Raw genomic sequence first — 25,703 nt, 5'->3', positions numbered from 1 at the left:
ATGCTTTTAGAAAAAAAATTATTTAGCCCTCTCTCATTGTCACTCCTGAGACAGCCATGAAGAACTGTGGCCACCATAAATGCAGAAACAAGCCTGAGCCCAATCTGGAGTGCTGCCCTTTGGCAAAAAGCTCAGAAAAAATCAGAGAGAATTGCTATATCTCCAGCAAATAAGCCCTCAGGACATATGTAATTTCTGTTATCAGAACCTTTTAAAATACACACACACACACACACACACACACACACACACACATATTCAACATGGTGGTGCATCTTCAGGACCAAGGACTAGCTCATAGGGTAGGTTCTCATTCCCTGGGAGGCTCAGGCCAGCATACCAGGCCTGCATCATGGAGCCAGGCAATAGAGCAGCTCGTTCTCTTTACTAGGTCAGGTGAATCAATAGTGGTCTTTCACCAAGGTCAGAGAGATGTGAAGTGATCTGGAGCGCTGGAGAATCCTGCCCCTGGTCACCCTGCCCAGCTGCAAGATCACCCTGACTGTGATTAACAACAGAGTTTCAGTGATAGTCCAGTATTGATTGCACTTTAGAAACCCGAAACATTGAACCAAACCAAAGATTTATTACAATGAGTATTTCATGCAAAGTTACTTGGACAAAAATAATATATATACTGTGTGATACATTGCATTTTGCAATACCACTTCAATGAATAAGCATGAGATGGAGTTATGGGAAAGATGGCAGAATAGAAAAATGATGCACAGTGGAGAGAGGCAGAACTGGAGACTCAATTTCGACAGGTATGGGAATGTTCCTATGGTGAATAAGGGAGCATGATAATGTTAAGTAGAGTGCCAAGATACAGCAGACTGGGGCTCACACAGGGTCAGCCCTGGAACACACTGCCCAGCCATATGATGGCTCTGGCTCTGAGAAAGTGCAGGATGTCCGAAATGAAGAACCATTCATTCCTTTATTGGACATCCTCAAAAGACCTCCATAGTCTTTGTTACTACAGGGAGCCATGTTTATGTCCATTATCAAGGTAGCCACAGGAAACCTTGTTGATGTCTGCAGCTTGGGCTGCTACCTGAAAGCCATGTTGATGTTACTGATCTACTCTGCGACCGACCGTCATAATGTTTGTTGTAAGTGCTGCCACCAGGGACCGTGTTGACATTCATGCTCCATGCTGCTTCCGGAAACCATAAGGAAGTCCATGATCTGTGCTGCTGTTGGCTGCTGTGGAAAAGGAAACCTCTTTTGCAATGGTATGGATAACTGCAGACTCATAATTGAGAGTGAAAGACATCGAAGTCTTCTGTGACAACCCCAGCCCCAGCTCCCAAAATATAAACAGTCTAGACAGAAAGCAATTGAAAAGAGTCTTTAAAAAATATGATAAATATACTGAAGTACAACTCTTTACCATTTATACCTTCTGACAAGGGATGGCTAAAGACTCAATTATCTTTAAGGGACTGACCACAGGACTTTTACCATGCTCCAATGAATATATGGGCATCACAAATTAGACTTGGTATAGTTGTCGTCTTCTTCTTCTTCTTCTTCTTCTTCTTCTTCTTCTTCTTCTTCTTCTTCTTCTTCTTCTTCCTCCTCCTCCTCCTCCTCCTCCTCCTCCTCCTCCTCCTCCTCCTCCTCCTCCTCCTCCTCCTCCTCCTCCTCCTCCTCCTCCTCCTCCTCCTCCTCCTCCTCCTCTTCTTCTTCTTCTTCTTCTTCTTCTTCTTCTTCTTCTTCTTCTTCTTCATCTTGTTATCCTCTTCCTCCTCCTCCTCCTCCACCTCCTCCTCCTTCTCCTCCTCTTGTTCATCCTTCTCTTCCACCTCCTCCTACTACACCTCCTCCTCCTCCTCTTCTACCTCTTCCTCCTCCTCTTCCACCTCCTCCTCTTCCACCACTTCCTCCTCTTCCTCCTCCACCTCCTCCTTCTCCTCCTCTTGTTCCTCCACCTCTTCCACCTCCTCCACCTCCACCTTCACTTCTTCCACCTCCTCCACCTCCTCCTCCTCTTCCACCTCCTCCTTCTCCTCTCCCACCACTTCCTCCTCTTCCTCCTCCTCCTTCTCTTCCTCCTCTTCCTCCTTCTTTTATTGGTGGGGGTAGTATATGAGTAATACTATAGACTTGAGAGGAGTGTGATTGGAGTACATTTTATGATATTCTCAAGCAATCAATATTGTGTTGAAAAAAAGAAAAACATTGTTTCAATTGTCAAAATTCAATATGCAGAAAATCATCACTCAGTCTGAAGGACATGGATGTTTCAGAGCGCCCTATCTCAGTTATTGTGACAAGCACAGGATAGAAGTTGCCATGCTCTGAGGCACAAGAATCGTTTTATTACTGTCTCATCTCTGAAGTCCAGTGATGTCTCTTAGTAACATATTGATGTTTATCTTAGTGCTTTTCATGGTTTTTGTTTTGCATTTTTTCTGTTGTTAGTTTGCTGTGATTTTAATTTATTGGGTTTTTTTTTTTTTTTTGTCGGTTTTCCTGCCTTTGCTCTTCAGAGAGAGATAAAAGGGGTGTGTGTGTGTGTGTGTGTGTGTGTGTGTGTGTGTGTAAAGTCAAATAAGGGCAGACTGGGAAATAGGAGAATTAGGGAAAAGTTGGAGGAAAAGAAAGTACATAATCCAAATATAATGTGTGAAAAAATTTTTAAAAATATTAAATGACAAAGCATAAAAAGGAAAAATAACTCAATTTAGTTACCAATTAAAATATAAAATCAGAACTGGCATAATAAGCCTTCACAAGTAACCTCATATGTCTCCATATATATTTTTCTAATTGTGCAACACCCTTGAGTTTTATTCCTTAGTTTTAACCTGAGAGAAGCATACTCTGAACTTTGGCGTAGCTACATTATAGCCTTAATAAAGTTATTTTATTTTATCATCCAAAAAATTATTAAAAGAAAATGAATGACAAGCTTCAAATTTAGATAAATTTAGTAAATATTACCCAATATTATGTGCATTTAAAAATAATTAATATTCATATTATGGTAATAATATAAAAATAATTTTGTCTGTAGCATTTTATTACAAAAATGTAATACTTCAAGTTTCATTGTTTGATAAATTATTCTAAATATTCCTTTAATTGTAAATTTTAAAATAACTTCAGACTGGTGATCTAGCTCTGTGGTGTAGCGTTTGTCTTGCCTGCAGTAAATATATGTTTTGATATCTGCCACTAGAAATAATTGCTAAGAATTCTTTTACCTCTTTAGGAAAAGGAATACTATCTTAAATAGTTTCATACTATTTTGTTAGTTCTTTGTCAACTTGTATTTAAGCTGAAAACAACACCCTTATGAGTATGTTCTGAAGAAACAGTAAATAATATATATATACATATTATATATTTATATATTATATATTTATATATTATATATTACATTTTATATTTTATATATATTATATGTTATATGTTATATGTTATATGTTATATGTTATATATTATATATTATATATATATTATATATTATATATTATATATTATATATTATATATTATATATTATATATTATATATTATATATATATGGAAAGAAAGACAAAGACAGACAGAGAGGAAGGAAGGAGTTGTAGTACATCTACACAAATGGAAGTAATAATCTTGCAATCTGGGGGAAAATGAAAGAGAAAAATAAAAACTACACAACCTTTTCCACTTTTAAAACCTGAAATATTTTAACAGATGAATTAAAAAGTAATTGGAGTCTAGGAATCACCCAAGTCCACCAATCACAGGTTTATTTAGAGTAAGCAATAAAAATTGAAAATGGGTATTCTGTAAAAAGCATTTTTAAATATAGCTTTCTTAGACTAATTGGTTACTCATCCTCCTTGAATAGTTAGTTATAGTAGGTCTGGTGGAGGTCTGCATGTCCCAAGCTCTCCTGTACACAGAGATACCAATGGCCTAGCAGAGGATCTTACAACTAGTTAAACATTTGTAAGGTCACACTACAGTCTCATAGATATGTCTCTATACAAATAGCTGTAGGCTTATATTTTTCAAAACCTACTTAAATAAGGGTTCTTAAATGCCTTAACTTTCATCTAACCCAACACCCACCAGAGGTAGTGGAAAGAAAAGGTTAAGAGAGCAAAAAGGGATGTGGATCTGCATAGAAGTAGTTCTTTGAGGTGATTCCAATCTTCTTTGTCAGGATATCAGCAATTCAGTTCACACAAATAAGCAGTTCACTCAATCGACTTGCAAACACCATTCATGAATCAGTACTAGCAGTTCAAGGCTCTACCAATTGGCCTAAGTCCACATACAAATGGCAAGAAGTTTTTTGTTGCATTTCTTTCTAAGAAGTTGGTGAAGAAAGCAGGGTGAACCAGTGTCACAGCAGTGTCAATAAAGAACAGCATCAGCAAAAACAATGAAGACCAGCAAAGAGTGGCAAGGTGAACCAATGCCACAGTGTCACCCACTGTCTGTTGGGTTATACCAATATCCTTTCCAAACATCACTTGTTCTCTCAAGCATCTGCTCTAACAAAACAACATATACCCTTTTACCAGGCAGCTTCCAGAAAAATAACAACATGTCTCTTCTCAATCAACATCCTCTCATACGTCTGTTTCAGCAAAACCATCTTCTTATAAGACAGTTTGCAGAAAAGTATCACATGACATAACTGAGTCTCCAAAGAAACCAGAAATTTCCACTTCAAATAGATAAATGTGAGGTGTAGGGGTGGGGGATGAGATAAATCTAAACAGATTTAAATCTTTTCTCAGAAAACTAAAAATACTTTAACAAACATGATTAAATGAAAACCTGTTTTACATGACCAATATTGGTTGTTTTTACATGAGTACAATGGCAAGACAGATGCTTGTCATAGACATCAATCATAGTTTCAAGAAAACAGTATGATGTTTGCTTAATTCTTGTGAGGAAGAAAATTATCTTTCAAACAAATTTCCCTGGAAAACTTTTCAGAAAAGGAATTTGACATCATATATTCACACAAAAATTGTCCCGTCAGACCACATCATCAATCAACTTTTGCAACACACAAAAGAAAACATGAATCCTAACATTCTTTGGGTAGATTTGAAATTCCAGGTTTGTTTACCTAGTTGTGTGACCTTGGACAAGACAAGATGCTAAACTCTTCCATGTCTTATTTTACCAGACAGTAAAAAAGAGATAACACTGGCAGTGTTTATGAAGTCATATGCAATAGAAATAAAAACATGAAATGTTTATGTGTAGTTGTTGCTAAGTGTCTATATTTACTTAAGTATTATGTAAACCTCAGACACAGTAAATCTTCAGAGAATGTGCAGAACAGCCATTGTCCAGGGGATTTTACTGACAGAACTCTGCAGTGCCTGTGCTCCAAGGACTTGGGTATAATACTGTATCAGGGATCATGCAGGGCACAGGAGAAAAGTCTGCATCAATCATACAGAAACATGTGGGAAGCATTTTTGTTCCAGATGAAGAGACAGATGGGAGGGGTGGGGCTCTTTTGCAGATACTAAGTTCTTTCTGAAGCTGAATATTTCCATGTGAAAACATGATCATAGATTTACTGAAGACACACTAAAACAGGACAGAAGACGAGAGCAACTCCAGAAAGGCCAACAGACTGTGACCATTGCCAATCATCATTGAATTCTAAACCAGTAAGTTTTTCCTTATGGTATTTTTGTGATTTTATTAATGAATATATATTGTATTAAATCATGGTCTTAAACAATCTATATGTTAAAAATAGGTTGTCTGTGGCCTTCTTTTATGCCCATAATTTTCAGCAACTAAGGAAAAAACCCAATTATACAATGAAATGAAAAAGAATTCCTAAAATAATGGCAAATCACATTGGATCTTTATGTCAGTGTAGATTGATATTGCTGGACAGTCTCCTAAATGGTTACTCTTAGGCACTTAGTTTTTTGTAGGCTTTAACCATGAAGCAATACAAAAACAAATAAGTCTCTCTAGTACTCCACAAATTAACACAAGTCTCTGGATCATACTTTCAGCAGCTATTGAACAGACACTTTGCAATTTTTCTACCTGTCATGAAAAGCATCCTGGTAACAAAAAAAATTGTAATCTGTGGATAATTTATAAAATATCTATTGAACAACTCCTAGGTGTGGACTGGAGAATTCTGTGTAGAATATAATATCAAATAAGGCATATTCTTTTACAGCCTGAAAGACGGTGAAAATCACCCAATAAAAGATAAACTGAGTGCTGGAGGGATGGGTCAGTGGTTAAGAGCCTTTGTTCTTGCAGAAGACCAGAATCAAATTCCTAACACTTCTGTTAGATGCCACATAACACCCTGAGGTCTATAGACTAGAATCCCTCACTAGCCTCTGAGAGCACTTGCACATACGTGTTCAAACCCACAAACAGACCATACACACACAAGCTTTAAAACAGGAAAAATTAAAGAATACAAACATACAAACAGTATGGCATAAACATATTCATATGTTTATGAATTCATATGTTATGAATGTGGTACACATTATCACCCAAAAGAGGCAAAATGAGAAAAAATCATGAGATATTGTTAATATTTGACTTAAAATCAATGAGATTTTAGCAAAGTTCACTGCTTTTTAAAATAATCTACAAAAAATGGGGGACAAGAGAGTAAGTTTTCTGTTTATGAAAGTATGTTTTGTATGAAAATTCAGATAAAAAACTTGTTTTGTTCTACCAGTTCTAAACCATATCGCCTAAGAATTTCACTGTGAAATACAATGTGTACTTTATATAACTCAGAGAATAAAGTTATTATGCTTCTGAAAACAATACAATATACTGCAAATGTGCATACTTGGTACACATTTGTACTAGGCAATAAAAGATGGAGCTTTCTTTCTTCAACTCTGTCTTAGGACTTAAACTGTAATTCTTAAGACTTTCCTACCACTTTCCAAAGCCAGAAGCATCCCTAAATCCACTATAAATACGAATTATTATATGTACAGGTAAGTGTGACCCTCATCCTTTATCAAGGAAACTTGTCTTTGCAACCGACAGAGACTATTACATAAAGCCACACTAATCAAAATGCAGTGATGGAGCCCAGTCCCAAGGGATACATCTCAGTATAACCCCTTCACCTAAGATTCAGGGAACATTATAAAAAAGACAGAGATTCTAACTAAGAGTCAGAATCTAAGATCATGGAGTTTGCTATATTGTGTTTCCTAGGAATTTCAGAAACTACACCTATAGTCTCATCAGTGTGACTTCCTAAACATGAGCTGTACAAGAACAACAGGCATGCTCACATGGATGGAGTAATACAAGAACAACAGGCATGCTCACATGGATGGAGTAAATCCCAGGAGGCTTCAACCTATACAAAGAACTGCAAGCAACTAAGGAATGTTGAATGTTGGAAAAAATTCTTCAGGAAAATGCACAGCAATTCACTAAATAGTTATATAATATCAAATATAAAATCAAACGGTCATCTCTAACAACACACATACAAGTAACATTATATAGACTAATATAATATAATTACGTGTGTGTGTGTGTGTGTGTGTGTGTGTGTGTCTCAACAACTAATGGAAACAGAGGTCATGAATTTGAAAGGAAGAAAGGAAGAATACATGGGAGAATTAGGAGCCAAGGAGATGGACATGATGTAATCATATTTTAACCCTCAAAATAAAACAACTATAAAACCACAAAATTTTGAACTCAGATTATATCGCTAACAGCTATAAGGGTTTTATAATGACTCTCTAGGATACAATTTTAATTTTATATATGTGTTAATATATAATGATATTTTAAATCACATCAAGAATGTGCCCTTATCTGAGAAAAAAAAACCTAAATTACTTTAAGTTAAGAAATTCCTATAAAGTTTATAAAACTCTACAGCACTGCCACTTCACATACAAGTGGTAATTTAAAAATCGTTTTCCATGCTAAGTTCCTTTTATAAATTCCTACATGGAATCAAGTGTCTTATAAAAATAGTCTTCCTTTCTCTTTCCTCTTTTTGTGGGACAGGCATGAGTGTATTTATGTGTGGCTATTCATAAAGTATGTATTGTGTATATACAAGTGAGTATGTTAGTGCATGGTACTGTATGGTGCATGAACCTTTGCATGCTTGTAAATCTCTCTGTGTGTGGAAAGAAGAGGAGGCTATCCAGTATCATTGTCTATCACTTTCTGCTTACTCATTTGCAACAGGATCTCTCACTGAACCTAACACTAAGCTGGCAGTCAGAAAGTATTGGCTGCTCCTCTGTCTGTGTGTTATCCAATGCTAAGGTTACAGCTCTCCCAGAACCTGCTGTCTTATTACATGCTTGTTGGGCTCTTCATGCTTGAATAACAAAGTTTTTTAACAACAAAAGAAGAATGCTATGTGTATGTGTGTGTGTGCCTGCATGCATATATATATATATACATACATATATATACATATATATACATACACACACATATATACACATATATATACACATATATATACATATATACATATATACACATACCACATTGCTGCTAGTGTCCATAGAGGCTAGAAGATGGCATCCGATGCCCTGGAACTATTGTCACAAGTGTTTAGGAGCCACATGTTGTAAGGTCTGAGAGCCCTGGTCTTCTACAAAGGCAGCAAGTGTTCTTAAATGCTGAACATGCAGGATCTTAACTCAACTGTTTCCAATGCACTGTCACTCTGATTTTTACAGAAAAGTCACAAATGGAATTATGGACTCCTGACTCTAGGTCCCCTTCTACTTTTTCTCTAAGGATCTCAGAGGACACTTGATGGAACTATAAGATTACGTAAGATCAAAGTAAGTAGAGAAGAAATGGACCAAGAAAAAAAGGACTTAGAAGAGCTGGCTCCCTCTGACACAAAGCAGAGCTAACTTTCAATCAGCCGACGGGCTATGGTATATCCTGAAAGCTACATCCCCAAAATGGGGATGACCTACTTCCTACACGAATCCACCACCATCCAGATACATAAACTCTCAGCATGAACTTGCGAGCTGCTGCACACGGTTACAAGTTGAATTGTTTCACAGTTACACAGTGCATCCATCTCAGGTTCATTGATGAGAACATCAGGACAGAGCCCAGTCTCCACCTAAGTGCACTGAAAAATTGCATCTTCAGGAGTTCCCCATTCACAGATTTCCAGATACTTCAACACCAAGCTGAAAACTTAAAACTTTTTAAGTGACTAGGAAAGTAACCAAATTGAATACATAAATGAAATCTAAAATACATTTAATTTCGCATCTTGATGCACTTAATTATTCAAATTTACCTTAGAAATGTGTAAATATCCAAACATTTGATTTACAAATTAGGAACACTTGTGTGTGACTATAAATGTTTATTTCATGCTGTCACTAATAACAATTGATTTCTTCTTTTTTTCTTTTTTAGGATAAGCATATCTGCCATATTTTATTCTGTAGATCACCATAGAAATAGTTTCCCAAATCATCTACAAGCTAGACAACACATCATGTTCAGACAGAAGTGTTATAGAATTTGCTTATTCCTGCTATTTTGTAGGAAAGGATAATTACAAAGTAGTCACCACAATGAACTTACAAGAAGAGAAAATCAATGGAGTTGAAGAATGATGCATGTATCAACACCAAGCCCCAGGTAGCAATTTTAAATAATTAGATAGGAGGTAGACAATTAATAGGTGATCACTTACACTCCGAATAAATGCCAGACTTTTTCTTTAATGGCACCTTTTATGCATCCGTTTCACCTGTGACATGCACAGTAAGGTACAGGTGTCTGATGCCACTTTTCTCAAAGAAAAATTGTCTGTACTGAAAATTACACAGCCATATGGGGAGGAAAGGACAGATCATGAAACACTGCTCCAGGTGGCTCTGAGAGTCCCCATTAAAATGTCACACTCAAGAAAATCCATGTGATAAGGGAAATCCAAGGGGAGACACCGCCAGGCTGCTGCCACCTGAGCACGAGGATCTGTGCCATGAATCTCAATGAACAAGTGGACATATCAAGCCTCAGCTGGCAGCTGTAGGATGTGAATGAGCATACCAAAATTCAACAGGGGCACCTGCGTGTGTGCATGCGTCTCTGCAGAAAGAAACTATGCAGAGAGCAGCAGGGCTAAACATGGTACAAACATAACTTCAGCTGTGCCTTATTATCCGTCTATCTGCATAGCCGTATAGCATAGAGAGGAATCACTACTTACCAGCTGTCAAATCCTGGGGAGTGCTAGGGAAGCTTGGAAACCCTGTGGTAAAGTGAGAATGGGCGGTCCTAGTTCCTCTAGTTAGCCTTCTGCTAACTCTTTATTCTCCCTGCTTCTAGGGGAAGCATTTGAGTAGAGTAATTAATGTCTCACTAAAACCCAGTTGAAGAACTAAAAACAACAGATATATGCTCTTCACTCCGGCAAAAATGACTTAGCAAATTTGGTTGGGCCAGAACTCAAAACAATGATTCCAGGGGTGAAGGAAACAGATTGAGGCAAAGGGTGGAGGGAGACATTTTCATTAGTATTCTGACCTATGTGCTTTCGATTCTAACAACTCACTGTTAGCCTTCATGTCCGAGTTCCTTTATTTTCCTTCTCAATTGCAGGTGTTTCCAAAATAACTTTTCTAATTAAGTTTGACTGAATGTTTGAAAGTACTTCAATGTAAGAAATAGAAAGTCAGCCCTCCTTTGTTGGGAATGCATTGCTAATTGCTATATAGTAGCTGGCAAATTCCCAATCCTATATTTTATGCTTAAAATACAATATTGCTGACGCATCCCTCGTCTGTGCTTCATTATTGTTCAAATCATCATAGCTAGGTGTTGCAGTTAACTTTTAATATGGCGGCACCCAATCTGGCTTGTTGTTAAAGGGCCACCATGTTCCCGACTAGGCAAGGCCCAAGCCCACTAGCAGCAGCAGCAAGTCCTCTCTGCTGCTCGGCTCAGGCTGCTGGCTCAGTCGAGCCAGGAGCACCAGCCCTGGCACCCACGAGATGCGAGTGTGGGAGACGACACTGCCAATCTACCACGCCGTCTCCACAATGCTTGGCTGAGCCCAGACATCCACGCGGTACCCAGTAGAAATGAGACTCTAATGCTTAATATTATCCAAAGGCTTTATATACTTAGAAATTCTCAATTAACAAAATGCCCATACAATTAGAGTTGCAACCCAATATCTGATCTTATGATATAAATAGTTACCCAAGACCATCCTAGACACAAGTATGGTTCTCCATGGCTCCTACATCTCTCTCTTTGCTCCTCCTCTTCCTTCTCCTCGTCCTCTTTTGACTTCTCCCACATTAGCTCCTCCCAAATTTCCAAGTTTATTGTAAAATGTGGGGGTGGGGGGATACTGCTACAGCTAGCTAGGCTGCTCATATAAAATACTACCACTAATCATATTGTTTATACATGAGTATATAATACAACGCAGCCACAAACACCATTCCTGAATACATGAGAGGCATAGAAGTCCTAAATATCAACGACTTCTACAAATGTTCAATGGCCATATTCCTTAGGGATGCAAATGAAGCATATTTAATTTGTCCTACTTTAGTGTTCTCTCTCTACTCATGATGAGTTCATCCCAACAATCAATTTCTAATGTCAACCTACTTCTATTATCATATGCCTACTCATGGACAGTGATATTATATTCAAATATGTTCTCTGCTTGCTGAATTAGTGGTTCAATGTTGTTTTAAACAAAGGTGGTTTCTGCTCAAGGGGTTTGGAGTCTGTTGATCATTCCTTGAGTATTCTGGTATTCTTTGGCCTATAGAGAAATATTCTCATTGTCTTTCCTGTTTTTGTTTTTGTTTTTGTTTTTGTTTTTGTTTTTGTTTTTCGAGACAGGGTTTCTCTGTGTAGCCCTGGCTGTCCTGGAAGTCACTGTGTATACCAGGCTGGCCTAAAACTCAGAAATCCACCTGCCTCTGCATCCCAAGTGCTGGGATTAAAGGTGTGCGCCACCACTGCCCGGCTTGTCTTTCTGTTTATTCCTGTCATGGAAAGAAACTGGTCACTTAAAGTCTAAATTTTCAATCACTTCTTGATTAAAAATGATGCTGAAAACCAAAGAAGTGAAGTGCTATTCATAAAAGAGCCACTTCTCTAATAGCATTTAAACTTTTCATCAGTAATAACAACTAATGTATAATTTGCAGTCAAATTTGTTTGTGACAATTGGAAATTAAAGATGTAATGTTTATACATTTGAAATGCCTTGACCTTGTCTTCTATATATGAAAATGACATAAATGTATTGTAACTAAATTATCATGAAGTAAAATTCATGCAGATCTGTTTTCAAATGTCAAGAGAGTTTATTTTTATTACAAAAGAATATACTAACAAAAATCAGTATTCGATACTTTGGCTGGTTCTGAAAAAAATGAAACTATTGAATTATAATATTACTTACACTAAAGTTCACAAAACATCTGCATTCTAACAAAATCACCATTAGTAGTGAAGGAGTTAAAAATAACATAAAGAAACTCGAGGTCTAGCCAAACAAACACATGAATAATACATGACCAAGGATCTTCCTCTGATGGAAGATCTCTGAAATGTTATAAAACATTAAGTCTCCTACTTGTGAAATGACTCAACAAGGCTCACACGGAAGCATCCCTGAGGACAGCTCCATCTGCACACTTCCAACCACAGCTCTCTGTGAGATGAAAAGGCTATTAGGGAATCTTGGCAGGTCCTTAATGGTTCCAAGCCTTCATCTAATGTTTCTCTCTAATAGGCCCTGAATTTAAGCCATCCATTCAATACTGTAGTTACAGCATTCGGATCTTTAGTATGTGAGCTATCCAAGGCCAAGGAAGAGTTTCTTGTCAGACAGAAAGAAAAAAAAAAAAGAATTGGTGACTGAAACTTTTAGGGAGAAGACACCATGAGTACATGTCCCAGTGGGGAAATGGGTTATATGGGGCAGCAAAAATGCTTGCCTGAAGTAGTTCGACTGTTTGAGAAAATGGAGCATGAAAAAAGTGGAGAGTTCTTGATCTGCAGATAGCTTGTATTTCTTCTTCAACCTTTTGTTTCAAATGCAACAGGGTATGTCCTGAGGGGCCCTAAAAATAGATATCACTAATGAGAAAACCTACATTCTACTGAAATTGCAACTAAAACAAAAGTTGTTTCCAAGAGCTCAATATCTCTACTTGGGACTCAAGTCCCCTGCATCACACTTTAAAAGTCACCCTTCATGTGAGGAAGTAGCTTGCTCAAAGAATTATGCTTTTAACATCTTTGTCATGAGCCTATTTATTTTAATGCAGACACAACATTCCACAGAGTTCTCTTCTTCCATTTATACATGTTATAATATACCTCAAGACATAATATGTCTAAATGCATTAGAGATGTACGAATGAGGAAATATATTACTTAAATACACTCCGTGATTTTCTCATATTTCTATTTTTCTGTCTATGATGATAATATGATAATGCTTATCTCAAAGAAGGAAGTAAAGAAATTTGGATGTATGTTGTTTTGGGATCATGTTATATTAATGAATTCTTTTAAAAATATTAGACAATGAATATTATATACTAAATAGCCTTTAGTGCATTTTTATACAAATAGTCTTCTTGCAGTCTCCTTTAAGGTTGAACATTTGCTGTTTAATATGGAGACAATGAAATATAGTAATTCATTTGAGCCTAAAAAGCCAGATGTGGGTGCAAAAAGACATTTCAATCCTTTTGATGTTGATTCTTTGACATCCTCATGGGAAGAACTAATTAGGGCCAATAATGCAGGCAGGTCACTAGTTATTGGAGTTAGTCCCTGCTCATGGGAGCCAGTCAATAGAAAATAGGCAGAAATTAATCTCTCATGGGGAAGCCATCACGATTTAGCCAGTTGCTTAGGAATAAAGCTTATGAGCCTTTATCAATTACTGACTTGGTTAGAAAACTGCAAAATGTATTAAAACACTTTACAGAAAGCAGAAAGTGACTATGCAGAAGGAGTAAATACTGTAATTTTTAAAAATAAAAGCTTGCCCATTATTCTTAGATAATTTTGTAGATGTATTCAAAATGTACATCTTTATATTACACATTATATTTTCTCTACACGTATAAGTTAATACAATAATTAGTTGTATGAAGAATTAATTAAAGGCGCCTTAATCAGTAACTACTCATAGGAAGAAAACTGGCCTTCTGATGAAAGACTTTTTCTGGTGGTGTGTTAGTAAATGTTTAATAACTGGCTTTAGAAGACAGCAGGGCAGCCTGATTTGTGACATTTGTAAACTTGCATATGAAAATACTTTTTCCATAATAAAACTTTTGCTACCAATATGATGTCACTAGATGTAAAAGCTGGACAAAATATTCTGTAAACTACAAACTTCTATGTAAAAGTACTACCCAACAGTATTATAAATATAAAATAATGCCCAGATGGTAAATATGTTGACTTCTGAATATGGATTACTTTTCTTTCCAAATAATTTATTTATAGCTCATATAGTTAATTTTTAAAATCAAACTGTATTTAACAATTGGCTCATAAAATTTCTAAGTTCCTCATTGTAAACTCTTCCCAGCTGTGACAAGCTGGCTCTAGTATTTTTTGCCTTAGCTCACTATTGGCCTATAAATAATAATAATAATAATATGGAGAAGAAAGGGTAGAAATTTGGAAAGAGATTCCAGTGCTAGAAAGGCATGTGTATGTTTATGTTGTAACTAAAGACAAATCCAAATTAGGTCTCTTATAAACTACAATTTGAATGATTTTCTTCATTAGGTATTTAGGTTTAAGAAGCTTGGTGTAGTGATACATATTTGCATTTCTACTACTCTTGAGGCAAAGAGATCATCACCAGTTCTGTAGCCATCCTAGACTACATAGCATGATTTTATCTGCAAATATATATATATATATATATATATATATATATATATATATATATTCATATATATGCAAATATATATACATATATATTCTTATATATGAATGGGAAAGAGACAAAGACACAGAGAGAGACAGAGACACAAAGAGATAGATAGAGTGAACATTTGAGGAAGAATTGCCACTAATGAGAATTTTATATTTCACAACATCTTAATTAAGATCATTTCATTTGAAGGTACTCATTAGTGGAAAAATCAACTCAGTCACAGTGCTTTCTTTTGTTGCTTGATTAACTGATTTTTACCAATCAGCCTGCTTAGCATATGACTTTCTACTTACAAACATTTATTATACTACATACTGATCAATATCAAAATATAAATGCATCACTTCTTACTGGAAAAGAGAGAAGCTGTCAGCATTATATATGTCTTAACATGAGTTGGTTGGGCTCAATTCTCTTACGAGAAGATAACTGCTGCAATCTAGATTCTGTACAATCTTGTTCTGAGACCTCTTTCTCACAAAGGAACTGAATGTCCGCCTGAAGCACTCAGAACACAAAGTCCAGTGGAAAGAGTAGGTTGAGGATACCCAACATCTAATTCCACTTAATGATTTAAATATATATGATTAGTCATGGGAAACATTCTAATGAAAAGTCCTTCCATTTATTTTAAGGAAGAAAAAAATCACTGAGGAACAACTGTAAAATATTTAGTACCAGCCATCTATTGAATTACTGCAATTGGATTCATCGCCAACCCCTATGCTCTCCAACCCCTATGATCTCCAATCCTGAGTCTCATTTACCACTCCCTTATAGGTAAGTTTGTCTGCTCCAAATGGACAGCTTTTGGTTTTCTTGCAGTCTCAAGGGTGTCATATTCCCCAACCCATGTCACTGTATCCAACTACGTTTATTCTACTGTAGTTATGTTAATGTCTACTCTATACTGTGTCTATAGCTAGATGATATTTCCAGAATGGAAACACAACACCCTAAGAGTCCTACAGACTGACTCCATTGCTTGATAGTCAGTAAGCCTCCAAGGGAGAGCAACACATGTGCAAAGCATAGTTTATGAACTCCATGGGGACAGTGCACTCAAAGTTGGGGAGTCAGCTTAGGAGACCCAGCTCCTTTCTGTTTACCTTCAGAAATAAAGCATCTGCTAGGCAGTCTTGAGGAAAGTCCAGTCTTTACAGAGTTTTTCCAACCCACAGAACTTACCTAATTTGAATGACAGTCCATCAAAATCTTGGTGCACCTCATAATATTCAATCAGATTGCCCTTCATACATCCCCTGTATGACCCTGATATCAAGGTCCAACCACCCCTACCTATGAGGGAATCACCTGAGACAACTCCTCAAGCCCAACTCTTCACAACTTGCAAGTGTTAAAAACATAAAGTTACAGCCTTACTGTTCAGACAGACCGAAAAGTACATGAACAAGTGTTCAGCAGAGTTAAGTGCCCACGAGACTGTTATGCCTCTTGCTAGTTCCTGGTAGATAGATGGTCTGCAATTTCTGCATGTGCTGGCCTGAGGTGGCTCACTGTCATCCCATCCCAGTGAGGTTATCTGTGGCCTATCCCTTCATTTTCCTCTGTGCTTGCATGTCTAATACTGTGCAAATTACCTGTAGCTCTGGTCCTCTAGAGAACCCAGTCTAAACAGGTCTCATTACATTTTCATACACAGAATACATTTTGACCATCTTCAGGCCCCTATCACCTATCCTCTCTTGAACACCCTCATTAGTGCTCATCTTTTCTCTCTGCAGACAATCTCCCTTCTACTTTCAAGTATTTCCTATGGCCTTGGATTTTTGTAACAGCACAGCTCATTCTTCTGTACTTGATGTGTACGTCAGCTCCCAGCCTGGGCTAATGAAAGGTGATTTCTACACCAAATTCAAAGTCTTATTATCAGCCATAAATTAATTTTCCTAACCTGTTATAAGTTTCATAAGATGAACTAGAATAGTAAAATAAAGACAATAAAAATTTAGAATTACATTGCAGGTCTGGAGTGACGGTTCAGCAGTTAAAAGCACTGACTATAATTCCAGAGGACCAGCGGTCAATTCCCCGCACCCCTGTGGCAGCTGAAAAACATCTATAACTCCACTTTGAGGGTATTGTTGGCCTCAGTAGACACTGTATGCACTCAAAGCACAGACATCAGGCAGAACCCCAATACACATAAAATAAAATAATCTTCAAAAGGTAATTTTTTTGCACAGAAAAAAATGAGCTATTTAAATTAAAACCATGAAAGAGAAAAACTATCATTATATCTACTTTATAAAGTAAATGCATTTCCATACTGGTTGCCCAACGTTTCTGCGAGATAAGCAGTACACTTCACAGGACTTAATTCAAAACTCACACAGATATGTCACCACCAATCATGCACATTTGACTTGGGCTTTTGAATGACACAGGTGCTCTGCTCACAAGATGGTTAGAAGGTGGAATAGAAAGGCTTGAAGCTTTTCTTTCACTGTCTGTCAAATAAAGTCTAATTTCCTTTAACTGGGACGATGTTCTCCAAAATAAAACATACAGCCCATCTGTATGTTAATAGCTGCTTGTTTAGGTAAATTTCTTGGGGTTTCTATGACTAGAAACATGCCATCATAGTTTTGTCTTTTAATGGGCTGATTACCATCTCTGACAATAAATATAGCTCTCACCATAAAAGAATATTAAATATAATAACTTTTCCAAGATGTAATAACGTGACGATTTTATTGAACATGCCTTAGAGACTGTGATGGTGGACGATGGCTAATACTTTGTAGGCACCATACCCACCACAGTGTGTTCAACACTTTCCTGAGGCAGCTCAGAGAAAGTTTCTGTAATGCCAGGTAGAGATAATGCCAGAATTTAATACACACATTTAAGGTTCATTTAAATATGGTGACTAAAGCTGATTTAGCAAACATATGCTTGAGTGTTCTTTTCAGCTCTGGACTCTACACACATGATAATAGAATACTTACCAATATACAGACACACAGCACCAAAAGTGTCCTTAGATAGGATGTATTTAAAAGTTTTTGTTGACTTGAGATATGAGTGGGATGGTAAGCAATCACCTTTCCTAGGAAGAGTCACTTCACAGAGTTTTCTGTGCTCCTGTCTTTATTCTTTACACTTTCTCCTTAGTGTGGTCTGGGAGACGAGGCATAAACATAAACTATGGGAAAGCACGTAAGTTTGCAGGAGAAAAGGCAATAATGGAAAATAAAGAAGATGGAGGACCGATTTTGCAAATCAGAGTTCATCAACATTAGTCACCTAACAAATGGCAAGGTTATGCCTTTTCACTCTAGAAAGAACGACGTTTATGTGCAAAGGAATTATATTACTGAACCCCTCCTATTTCTTTGGTATTTAGAAGGAGCTCGTGGGCTCTCTAGGTAGTGGTCTGCAGATGACTCTATTGTTACTATGTGAATTCCTTGCCCCAAGTCTGAGTAGCCAATGGCATCCAGTCTTCAGAGCAGCACTTGTTAAGGTTTCATCCTCCTCCTCTTCCAAGAGTGCAGAATAGACAAAAACAGGAAAACAGAAGAGGGGCAGCTGTTTTCAGTGGGAAATGTACTAGGTCTCTCAGAAACTGGGGTCCTTTCACTTAGCATCCTGGAGTACGCTTACACAGGCTCAGAGAGTTTATTTCCTATGTGTTCATGATTTCTGTGAGCCAGTTATCAAATATAAAACCATTACTGCAAACTAAATTATGTAAGATTGAATAATCACATTCAAAAGAGAAATACTAAAATATCTAAAGTTCACTCCTTCATAATTATTTTTCTACATTCTTTTTCATCTTTGCTTTTGAAGTTCTTTAAGCCTTTTATTTGAGCAAACATATTTCAGTGGTGCATACTAAAACTACAAGTATGCGGTGTATGTAGCCTCTACTTTGTCAAAAGAAATTCATAAACAATCTTTTATGGTCTCAAACTTATTATACAGTTCAGAAAAAGAAATCTGGTCATAGTAATGATGAAATTCTGATCTTGTTTCAGTGTCTTCTTTCCCCTTAAATCAAATAAAAATATCTAACAGTATTCACATCAAAACTATAAAGACAAGAGCTTGTCAAACTCAACAAAAGAATTATGCCAGAAGTAATTTATAATAAGAATTATTGTTTTTTTTTCAAGGCAGTAAGATTCTTTATATAAACTCTGTTATCATACACTTAGGTAATAATGCAGTAGAGAAACATGCTGGCTAGTTTTTCTTGTCAACACAAGTTGGGAGTCCTTTCAAAAGAGAAAACCTCAGTTGAGTAAACACCTCAACCAGATTGGCCTGTGGGCAAGCCTGTAGTATGTTCTCTTAATTACTGATTGATGTGGGAGGGGCCAGCTCACAATGGTAGGTGACACCCCTGGCTTTGTGTAAGAAAGCATGCTGAGAAAAAAAAATGGGAGAAACTCAGTGTCACTCCCCAAGGTGTCTGCTTCAGCCTCTGGTTCCAGGTTCCTGTCTTGACTTCCCACCCTGATACCCTGATATTAATGGTGGACTGTGTTAAGAATTTGTGTCATAGTGTTTTATCATAAAGATAGAAACACTTACCTAGACAACACATACACTTTCTTTTGTTTAGGATCCAGTTATGAAATTTATATGATCATATCTCTGCCTCTACCATACTACAACTTATGTTATGTGAATGTAATACTGAAATTATGCCATTATGGGTCACACAATCCAGGCTTACTAGCAGCCCGAGGAAACAAATGTTGACCGAATTTATTGCACTTTATTTTTAATTTAAAATCCAAGTTCACTCTTAAAAAGAAAAATCACTGTATAAGTTATCTTTTGAGGGCTTTTCCCAAGGTAAGGAAAAAAGTCATACTCATGTGAAAGTTTTAAATTATGTATTTCAAGAAAACACAGTTTGGAATAGGCTATCCAATAGCCTTCCGGATTTATCGGTTTGGCATGGGTGAGTACAGAAGAATGAGCGCATATACAGTGAAGCTTGGCGGGGGCGGGGCAGGGGGGCTGGGAAAGTGAAAATGTTTAAAAACCTCCAGTGAGCACGGACTAACTACTGGGCAGCGCTATTACTTCTCCTGGTTAATGAGCCCTGCAAGAGCTATCACCATTATGGAAAGTTCGCTGAAAGCCTTGTCAAAATACACCACTTACACCTTTGTGGTTTGTGACAAAACAAATGTAATGCTTCAAAGAAAGAAGTGCGGCGGGGCATCTACAAGGTCTGGTCCCTGAACTAGGAGAGCAAAAAAGACTATGAAATCTCACTCACAAAAGTCTGGCACAGGAGAGTGCAGCCTTGACTTCTGGTGACCACGAAAGAGACCACAGAGTCAATCCTGATAACAATAGACCCAGAATATTTGCATAGAATCAGAAAGGTCTTTTATCTTTCCACCCTGGCTTCCAACTTCCAATTCCACTCACTCCCTGGGCAAGGGGCCAAGCCAAACAGAAGCTCTGTTCGCTCCTTTGCTCTGTTCACTCCCCAAAGACAGCTGTCAGTCCGTCGCTTCCTGAGCATGCAACATTTCAAGAAAATCAAAAGCTGAACTGAAAAGGCAGAGGCTGAACTTGTGGTTCCCAAGTACAGCCACATGTTCCTGGAGTACTCCACTCTTCCATTCCAGATGCTAAAAGTAAGAACGACCAGAGAGGTGAGGTTGCAGCTCTCACAGTAACTGGCTGCCCCCAAGCACCTTCTAACCTAACAACAACCTGTCTCCAGAAAACCTTCCGGATTAGAGCAAGCTCCAAGCCCGGCCATAACTTAAGCAGAATTTCAGAGGGTGCACACGCCAGGTGTCCAACAGAGGGGCGGGGAAATTGCTCTCTCCTGGAGCGCCACCCCAGCTGGCCCCCGACCGCGTGGCGACGCCGGGTGGGGGCGCAGTAAACCCCAGCGCGTGGGACCAGAAGTGAGACCGCGCCCTCCTGCGGGCAAGAGCTACCAGGCGGGAGGCACAGACATCCTGGAAGGGACAGAGAGGGTGGGGGAATCCTCCGTTGCGCTCCGCCAGCTCACAGGTCCTTAGCCTGGAGCTTCGGATCCGGGGACTGAGCCCTGCAAGTCAGTCCTAAAAGAGGACTGATTTTAGTCCCGGACGCACTGGGCACTTACCAGCTGCAGTGCGCAGAGACAGACGAGCGAGCAGCGCCCGGTGCAGCAGCCCATGGTGCGGCCAGCGTCCCAGCAGCGCCACTGGAGAGAGATCTGGGAGCTCGGGCTGTATCCTGCGACTTCAGAGCAGCTCGGGCGGCTCGCTCTCCCACTGGGCGCAGGCTCCGGACCCCGCCGCTGGCTTTCCGCTTTCGGACTGGGGCTCGCCGCCGCCTTTGTTAATCTGCTTGCAGGGCGGGCGGAGGTCAGTGCGGCGCGCCCGTGCAGTGCGTCTGCCGGGGGTCCCTACCTCCTAGCGCGAGGGTCGGCTTCTTGAGGAGGGGGAGCCGGGCGGAGGGCGGGGGATGGAAGAGGCTACAGCTGGTGAGTGGGTGAGTGTGTTATAGGGGAGGGGAGTGAGCAGGAGGTGGGCGTCTGGAAAGTGCGGTGGGTTGTCTGGGTAGGTGTGTGAGCCTGTGTGCTCACGCGAGTGTGTGTGTGTGTGTGTGTGTGTGTGTGTGTGTGTGTGTGTGTGTGTGTGTGTGTGTGTTGGGAGGGGATGAATGAAAGAAAGCGCCTCTGGGGAGGATCTTCTTGTCTTGTTAGGAGTCTGGGGGGGAGAGAAAGAGACTGTGAGAGGATGAGAATGAATGTGAATGAGCCTGGATCTGGGAGGCCCCCAGGGCTTTGAATCCCAGGCTCATAGAGCAATTGTGGAGTCATAAGCTATAGGTTTTCTTTCTGGGTGTGAGGAGTGGGTGAAAGCAACTGCAAAACCTGGAGCTAGGTTTACCCAAGCTTCCCTAGGGAGGTGCATGCTCTGTTTGGTGTATGGGGAGGAAGGACCCAGAGACTTGAAGCTCAAAGTGAAAACAGCCAGCGCTCTACATAATGAATGGCCAAGGTAAGGGCAGTGGAAAGAGCCACTGGCTTGATGCTAAGAGATGGTTCAATCAATAAGGGTCTCAACCCAAGGTTCTGGGTCCCAGTCCCAGATCACATTTTTCGCGCCAGGCGCCCCTGCTGGAATCTTCTAGGAAAAGTTGCCTAAGGTCACAGCAGAGCATAACGTTCCCCCAAGAGCTCAAAGACTAGAAACACTGCACAAACTGGCTTAAGGCTTTAATTTGGAGTGCCCTGGGAGTCTTCACAGAGACAATGACAAGGGAAAAGACAACGGCCTTTTAATAATGATGAGGTATTTCTAGAATAAACATAAATATAAAGATGGACAGAGAAAAATAAATTGAGAGGCATCTGGGAGTAAAAACCTAATTCTAGTTAGTTAAGATACCAGACAAACGCTCCACGGATTCTAAAGAAACTGCCTCCAGTACCATGAACAGAGTAGAGCCCAGTTCTGTAGCTAAATCACTACTCAAGAACCAGGAATAAACCCTTGACTGATTGTGTCCCGAGAGGAACAAGGCCGGAAACACTGTTTTTAACCTATTTCTGCTCTCCTGGTAGATTCTTGGTTTATAGAAAAAAGAAAGAAAGAAAGAAAGAAAGAAAGAAAGAAAGAAAGAAAGAAAGAAAGAAAGAAAGAAAGAAAAGAAAAGAAAAGAAAGTGAAGGTTAGGCCAGGTGTTTCCTGCCTTTTATTTTAGCACTCTGAAGGCTTAAGTTCTCCAAGTTCAAGGCTAGCCTGCTCTATAAAGAGAGGAAAGGTGAGAGAGCTTTGTGTTTCTTGTGATCAATCCATTCAGACGTTAAAGGCATTTGACTTTAGTTTGTCCTGCAATTATGTGTCCTGCTCTGTGAAATTTTAACAGCCTACACATCCATGATGAAGGACTATGAGAAAGTACTGGTTTTATAAACATAAGACACATTCATGGCCATCACTGATGAATGAAAGCCATAAAAAGATAGACCGTAGCAAACAGTTTTCTGTTTCCAGATCTTGCCCTGTAGTCTTAGGCCGTTGACCCCTCTAGTAGCTGAAGGAAATGGTTGCAGAAGTAGACACAGGAAAGTCTGTCTATGTCTTCCACAAATGATAGCAGCTGCTTTATGTCCTGACGTCGTGATGAACCATAGCAATCAAACAAGTGTCCCTTCTGTCAAGGTCCTATGAGATTTACCAAAATGTATTTTATTTGTGATTTAATCCACTGGTTTAGGAAGCACTAAACAACAACTAAACATGCAGCAATGCTTGTGAAATCCCAGGTAAGAGCTTCCTCTATCCACGTTCATTCCTTTGACCCCCACAACAATCCCACTGAAGACAGCTTATGGACAGCTGTGGATTCAGGTAGAGAGAGTGTTCTGATGACCACAGGGAGGAACAGGAATACAAAGTCAGTCAAAAAGACTTGAAAGCCTCTGGACTTCGGCCACCTGGCTGTCACTAAAACTTAGGGCACAAAAGTACTTATATACAATGTGGAGAAAGTCCTCTCTCAGAAAAAGCTATAGTGATTTGCACTGGTCCAGTCCCCAGACACAGTGTTAGCAGGTGGAATGGTTTGAAAAAACCTGAAGCCCCCTTGTTCTTCTGACTTATCTCCTAAGAGACCGAGATTGGAGATTTTTCTTTGTATAATTCAAGTATTTGAAAACGCATTGATTTTGAATGTATTTTTAAAACAAAACAACTTTAATAACAAGTCTGGAGGTTATATGAAACTTTAGTCCTTACTCTTTGCAACCTTTATTCTTTTCTTCTAAATGGTACTAGAAATTTCCAGCTGAGGACATAGCAGTTATCAAATGTATATGTGTATGTAATAACAGAGAGTTTTGTTGCTGTTCATTTGTTTCTCTGTTTTTTTTCTATGTTATTTGTTTTTTTGATAGTACCCCCTTAAGAAACTAATTCTTTCTCCCCTGCTGCTATGAGCTTTGCAAGTAAAAAGGCATGTGAGAGATAGACAGTACACAAAAAGCCAGAGCTGAAAGTGCAGATTTCTGTATTTCTTAATTGAGTTGCAGTTATTTGAGAATCTTGGGACCCAAGGCAGTTGGGAATATTTTCATTAGCATAACGAGATACTTAAGGGGTTGGACTCTAGTCTAAATATGGGATTCTGTTATCTTTCATATACATCTTTGACATACAGTCTACAGGCAATGTTTAAATCAGGTGTGGGTTGTCATGTTTGTAATATCATTTAACTCTCAAGTTTCTCAGAATTAGAGTATTTAATGTGAAACACTGGTTTCCTGTTTCTCTTTAAATAAAGATGCAATTCTAAAGTTTCCTTTCAACTATTACATGCTCTTCATATTTTTTTGTAACTTTTCTGGGAGTCTGAAATACATAATTAAAAATGCAAAATAGCACTGTCAAATGCATTGTGTGTATAATGGAAACTTACAATTCTAAATAAACTGTTCATGAAAACCATTTTAGTTATTGTCTTGGCCACTGTTCTATTGCAGTAAAAAGATACCATGACCAAGGCCACTCTTACAAAATAAAGCATTTAATCAGGAGTTCTTGAAGTTTCAAAGGGTTAGCCCCTGATTATCCTGGCAGGGAGCATGGCTGCATGAAAGCAGGCAGTAACTGAAAACTTTACATCCTGATCCACAGACAGTGGGCATGGACTGGGGAGTGGGGAGAACCACTGGGCCTGCCATGGGCTTTTGAAACCCCCAAGCTTAGTCCCTGTGACACAACACCTCCAGCAAGGCCACACCTGTTAATCTTTCTCTAACAGTTCACCAATTAGTAACTAAGAACGCAAATACATGAGCCGATGGGGGCCATTTTCATTCACACTATCATAGCTATCATTTTTCCTTCCTAGTCTTTTCATATGTGTATAAAATCCTAAATAGTAAACAAAAATATACTATTTGTCTTGTTTTTAAAATCATCATTAACATAAACTTATAATCATAGTAAATACTATTATACTTTTTCCTGTGTTTTAAAATGTTTCTTTCCTCTATTTGATATAAGAGGTAGAATCCAGGGTCTTGCTCAATCTCAGAATATAGTGCATGCTCTGTGTATGCTCTAATTCACTCACTGTGCCATTGCACACTTTTATCAGCTAATTGAGAAGGTTTTTTTGTTTTGGTTTTGGTTTTGGTTTTGGTTTTTTTTGGTTTTGTCGAGACAGGGTTTCTCTGTATAGCCCTGGCTGTCCTGGAACTCACTCTGTAGACCAGGCTGGCCTCGAACTCAGAAATCCGCCTGCCTCTGCCTCCCAAGTGCTGGGATTAAAGGCGTACACCATCACTGCCCAGCTAATTGAGAAATTTTAAACAATCATTAAAATTAGCAAAAAAAAAAAAATGCATAGTGTCCTTCTGTGTTCTTAAATGAGAGTGTAAGGTGAGTAAGTTAGTAACAAAAAATAAAGTGAGCAATCATTTCTTTTAAACTTTACTGTGATATAATAACTAAAGGCTCTCAAGAGAAGAAGAATTAGCCTCTCTCAGGAATGACTCCCTAACTGGTTGTCTAAAATAAAATGTTCAGTCCTGAAACCATATATACACCCAGACACACATAAAAGGAGCATTGCTGTGTGTGTGGTTTTTATATAGTTGTGTATATTATACACAAATATACATGTGCAGATACACAAGCTGGGTTATACATATGTCACAATAATCAAAAGGGATATCAGTTTGAAAATAAAATGGCATAGAAGGAGTAGGAGTGAAGAGACTTGGAAGGGGCTGGAGAGAGGAAA

The 25,703-nt window shown here is 38.6% G+C and overlaps 1 protein-coding gene across 1 annotated transcript in view; it reads right to left on the bottom strand.

Moving 5' to 3' along the window:
* Positions 1–21,756, bottom strand: part of Nkain3 (sodium/potassium transporting ATPase interacting 3) — a 588,474-nt gene extending 566,718 nt beyond the window's left edge. The window contains exon 1 of the mRNA XM_076924094.1: positions 21,068–21,756. Coding sequence (XP_076780209.1) covers positions 21,068–21,121 — 54 coding nt within the window. The 5' untranslated portion in view covers positions 21,122–21,756. The remainder of the gene's footprint in view (positions 1–21,067) is intronic.
* Between the last annotated feature and the right edge of the window lie 3,947 nt (positions 21,757–25,703).

This window comes from Arvicanthis niloticus, chromosome 25, assembly GCF_011762505.2.
Source record: "Arvicanthis niloticus isolate mArvNil1 chromosome 25, mArvNil1.pat.X, whole genome shotgun sequence".
Classification (NCBI taxonomy): domain Eukaryota; kingdom Metazoa; phylum Chordata; class Mammalia; order Rodentia; family Muridae; genus Arvicanthis; species Arvicanthis niloticus.
Note: the sequence above shows the minus strand (reverse complement) of the source record. Positions and strands in the feature narration are given on the sequence as shown.